The sequence below is a fragment of the Oryzias melastigma genome, linkage group LG16 (genome assembly GCF_002922805.2).
Source record: "Oryzias melastigma strain HK-1 linkage group LG16, ASM292280v2, whole genome shotgun sequence".
In the NCBI taxonomy this organism is placed as follows: Eukaryota; Metazoa; Chordata; class Actinopteri; order Beloniformes; family Adrianichthyidae; genus Oryzias; species Oryzias melastigma.
Genome location: NC_050527.1, coordinates 16,871,956 through 16,877,368, shown reverse-complemented (window position 1 = coordinate 16,877,368; position 5,413 = coordinate 16,871,956). Strand labels below are relative to the sequence as shown.

Below are 5,413 nucleotides of genomic sequence, written 5' to 3'. Positions count from 1 at the left end.
ATATGTACGCATTTTACTGCGACCGGGTTGCTTTGTTCTACTTATCAGCATAAATGTGTTTAGTTTCCTTCAGTCATATTATTTGTACCAAATGTGACACCAGATGGTAACACTGGTATTAGGTGTTGGATGATGACAGGTGGTGAACAACCGTCTTATGTCACTAAGCTTCTGTAAAGAAGCATCACCAGAGGGCGAGGCCAATGCTATAAATTCGCTCCTTTTTAAAAATGATGTCCCTGTCTTCCTGTCTTTCTTGTCTTTGTTGAAGAAATGCGACTGTCCTGAACTCCAGAGTTCTGTCCGTCTCCATCAAGCCCAGCCCTGCTTCCCTCACAGCTCCTGTTGTGGTGGAATTCTCTCACCTTTACAACGTCAGTCACCCAATTCCTTCTGCTGTGCAATATTTGCAAATATAAAACTAATTTGATGAAACATTGTGCTGGTTTCATCTGTTGTTGTGTCTACATCTTGATCTCTTAGGGGACTTCCAACCAAACCTGCATATCCTGGGACGAGAGTGACAGGTAAAGTCCATTCTTCTCCGAATTTCTACTTTGTGATGTAATAATCCAGGCTAATCAAATGCATTCTAACGGCAGGTATGATGTAATTTACAGCAAGAAGAAACATGCCAAATCCTGTGGAATAGTGTAAATGTTGTTGAAACCCTCTCAAGGTTGGGAGCAATACACTGCAAAAACTGAATATTAAGAAGGTGGAAAGGCCCTTGTTTTTACAAAAAAATGCCTTATTTTATGTCTTGCAAGAAAGATAATCTTATCAGGATAGTTTGTCAAAAGGAAAATAATCTTAGTTTGAAAAACAGGTCTTAGAGACAAGAATTTTGTTTTACATAAAGATCCTCAGTAAGACCATTTGTCTTATCTCATTGGCACGTTTTACTTGTTTAAAGAAAATTTGTCATTGAGGTCAGAATTGTGGACATCTAAGTTTTTGCAGTGTAGAAATGGGTTTTGTGCCTCAGGCCTTTCACCTGTGTGAATCCTTCATCAAATGTTGGCTTAAAGGAGAGGTTACATTAAAAACTGAATCAGATTTATCACACTTTTGGATTGTGATTAATCACAATGTTTTACTAGGTAAATTCTATATCACAATATGCTGCTTAATAGCAAAAAAAGTCCAGAGATAGAAAGTTTTCCTTCATTTTTAATGTCTGAAATGTTTTAATTTGTAAAGTGTAACCTCACATATCTAGAAATGTAATTTGTGAGCACAAAACACATCAACAGTAAGATGACAAGAACTCTAAGACTTTAATGTCTACAGTATTACTCCAAGAAAGCAAAGGTACCAACAGTCGTAAAATAAACAAAAAAAACAAAAACTGTGTTTCTCCACTTTAAATGATCCGGGGGAATACTCAAATCTGATTGGCTGCTGGGTGTCGATGACCGCCTAAGAAAGGAGTACGGTCACTCATCCTGTATTACTGTCCTAATACAATCCTCACTATAAAGAACCTCAAAGAGGTATTTTGATCCGTTCATGCATTTAAGAGTAATCCTCTAAAAACCTGCGCTCTCAACAACAGCCCCTCCCATACCCATGAAAACCAGCGAGTCCTCACGCGCTGATGTCACAGAGTGAGACCGCCTCTTGACATGCTGTTGACATGCTGCCGATGGCTGTATGTCCTGACACAGGCTAATTTTTCACAATGAAACACCCCGATTGACAAATCAGTCATACTTTTGTATGTAAACCGATGATGGAAATAAACACGCAAACACAATGCACAACACACAAAAAACAAACAGGCATACATAGAGACACTGAGCACACATACATGCATAGATCAATGTATGTGTGTGTGTGTGGGGGGGGGGGGGGTCTAAAAACAATCAACAGAGAGATGCAGAGAGTAGTTGGTGACAAGTCAAGATGGACGATGTCAAATTGTAGAAGCTGTAAATAACCACAGGTGAGGAGAAGCGCCTGTCACATGCACACCGACCGCGTCGCAGCACTTCCACGTCTGGTGTGAACCAGGCGTTACTGTGAAAACGGGCCGCGCCACCAATAACAAAAAAACACTGTTTGTGAAAAAGTGATCTAAAATGAAAAAATAGAATAAAGTTACAAATAATCTATTCAATATTTATTTATTTTGTAGGGGACCATGTTATGAGCGGGTTAGTGTCAGACGAAGTGTGCATTTTCAGAAATGAACACAAGCCTTGGAAACCTGAACCATCCGATGCGAAGCAGAAGACGGTCGCTTCTTACGTGTGATTAATCTGTGTTAATAAATATTAACTCATTATATTTTTAAGTTAAATGTGTGCGTAAACGCCTTAACGTTGACTGCCCTCCTGACAACAGAACCATAGAGCTCTGCTGAGTTGCGTCTGGCCCAATCATGCTTGAGCCCCAAACTACTGTCTGTTTAGCAAAGTTGGGTGAGCGTCACCATGACTGGGACATAGCATGATGCAAATCTGATGTGAGAAGGGGACATTTTCTCCAAACGTATGGCATCAAGAATGTGACACTTCCTGTCACTCAAGTGACTCATTGTTTACTCCAATATAAACCGAGCTGCAATCATCAAGGCGGGGATCAAACTCAGGTCCAGTCTGATGAATCGTGAGACTGCAGCTCTTCTGAAGCCTGACTTTAAAAGGAAGTTCAGCATTTGCTGTTCAGAACGGTGACTCACTCTCTTTCACACAGGTACGAGGCACACCTTCCTCCTCAGCAGGTAGAGGGCCGGCTTCCATGTGTGTCGATGCCTGAGGCTTCACTGTAAACAGATGCGTTCTGGAAGTAGTGTTGTCGTTCTTCCTCGTCGTTTCTTCAGTCATAGCCGTGCACTGACCCGGCCTAAGCCAAACCTAAAAAGTTTCAACAGTAACAGTTTCAAAAAGGTCTCCATCTGAACATCAGCAGCAGCAGCTGTGGTGGTGGCTCATTCACAATGAAGACATTTGAACTTTAAGAAGGGTCATGCTGGGATCTGAAGTGATGCTGCGAGAAAAAAAGACGCATACTCTGGAGAAAATAAGCATCGTGAGTGGATTTGATATGAACTATCTTTGCATGATTGTAAACATTGAACACAATTTTATTATCATTATTTAAACAAGCAGATGGCTGAGTCACTGCATGATTCAGCATCTACAACCTTAAAAGAGACTAAAACCCAGCAGGAGCCACTGAGCCTCAGTTTACCCTTTGGAAGAATACTCAACTGTTTGTTCTGTTTTTCTGTTAACGTTGAGTTCTGTACAACTGAACCATAGTTTTTAGCATGAATAAAAAAATGACCTTCGAAGGTAATTAACACTTTAACATGTTACTGGGAACACCTAAATAATACACACTCTATGACCTGCTGTATCCTTAACTGTGATCAACATGAATCAATCGATATGCAACACATTACGAAGATGCAGTCCAAAGGGTTGGATGGTAGCGCAAAGCTGCTTTTCTCTGAAACATAATCTGCTGATTTACACTGATTACACTTCATTGTTGAAAAGTGTTGCACATCAATTCAAAGCTGCTTTTCACCACTTCCAAATACTCTGGAATCACCTCAACCGTGTCAACGCTTGAAGAGTTACAGTAGTGACATTTTTCAATAAACATTGGAGAATTAGCCAAAAGAGTCTTTGGTGAACTGGAAGGAGAAAGAATCAGGATTTTGGAGGAAGTTCTGTCCATGAAGATCTTCACTTCCTCGTCCCAGCTGACATCCGGATCAGAACCATACGGCTGGACATTACCCAGATTGATGGATGTTTTTATGTAGCATAACCCTGTAGCAAAATACTCACTTAATGAACAACTGACAAAAACAGCATTAAAAAGTATCCCAAAGAGAGCAAACAAAGCAGGGACTTGTGGATGTCTTTCTTTTTTAACGCACATCAGTATGTTGGCTTTCATGACTTCAGATGGAGGACGTTTCCAAACCGTGGTCTTACTCGCGGTTTCTCTCGTGGATGAGCTGCTTCACAGTGAAGGACGGCTGTGTTTGTGCCTGCTGTACATCTCAGCAGCTGTTGTCTGAGGCTATGCAAAGCCATTGCTGTCACCGCTACAACACTGATGCAGCATGTGGAAAATTAAAAATGTCACTCAGCAGGATCTTTCCTCTCCCTCCCAACTCAAGTCCACATGTCAACATGCAGAGTGGGGCTGTGCAGACTGCTCCAGGAGGAGGGGGGGCACTGGGTATGAAGGAGAATGAAAGACACAAATTAAAATGTTCAATTTCAGTGATTTTCTGGGTTTTTAAACAATCACTTTTTCACTTCCTGGATTCTCAGTTTGAGTAAAACGAGACGAAAAGGAAAACATTTGTCTTGTGAATTTAGTCATTTGCATTTAGATGGCTGCACACTTTTGTGTTCCAAAGATTCAAAGGAATCATTTAATGTGAACTAAAGTTGATATTGAGCCGTGTGCACTGCGATGTTCTGACAAAAACCTTGAAACAACTCTTTTGCTGTCAAGCATTCACACAAATATACTTTGATTACTAAATAATGAGCCTGCTTTTATCAGGATGTGCTTGCAAAATCTAAGTGAGAAACGTAAAAACTGTTCAGACTAATTCATAAAAGAATTCATAAAATAGGGTTTTGCATTATTTCATTTGGCAAAATCTACTTTTCCAGAATCCCCGCAGTCACAATGGATGTCATGTAATAACCTGCTTAAAGAAATGTTCAAAGATTTTACATACAGACATTAAATAGCATCTAATTGTATAAACCCAGTTACCTTTTTACAGCAACAGCACCTCCACGTTCTCCACAACACAAACATCTGCTTTTGCCTGTGCAGACTCTTTCCAAAAACCTAGGGTCATGGAAAAGTACATTCATATTCCAAACTTCTATTGAAAAACTAAATGTCATGGAATGTAGATTCAACCCAACTATTTAATTAATTTCACATATATATTTGTTTATTGTGACATAAATTGAGGTTCCAGCTAAAAAAACCCACAAAAACAGGATTTTGAAAAATTTGAAAACTGTGGAGAAATCTGCCCACATTTTTCAGGCAAGAATGTCTTAAACTGAGTTTTACCAACTAATCATCTGCTAAACTAGAAGCAAAGGTTCCCCACATGCAATTAAATTGTGTCAGTATGATTCCATATGGAGAAGACTTCAGACTTCTATCCAGAAGACTGCTTACTAAAGTTTATCACTAAGGAGGCTGCTGTTCACAGAGCGCTGTGTCCAGATCAATTGAAAATCTAATGGAATTACAGAATGTGTCATCAGATACAGCAGTAGCTGACACCAATTGTTTAAAGATTCAAGAACCTGCAGACATCCAGAAAGAGAGGAATGAGGAGGTACAGCTTCAAAAGCTTCCACATTCAGGAGATGTTCTACAACTGTCGGGTCCATCCGGTCAAGACACT

At 40.0% G+C, this 5,413-nt stretch overlaps 1 protein-coding gene across 1 annotated transcript in view; it reads left to right on the top strand.

Annotated features, from left to right (window-relative positions):
- adgrb1a (adhesion G protein-coupled receptor B1a) overlaps positions 1-5,413 on the top strand; it is a 112,329-nt gene that overhangs the window by 35,627 nt on the left and 71,289 nt on the right. Inside the window, exons 15-16 of the mRNA XM_024268040.1 lie at positions 272-374; positions 484-527. Coding sequence (XP_024123808.1) covers positions 272-374; positions 484-527 — 147 coding nt within the window. The remainder of the gene's footprint in view (positions 1-271; positions 375-483; positions 528-5,413) is intronic.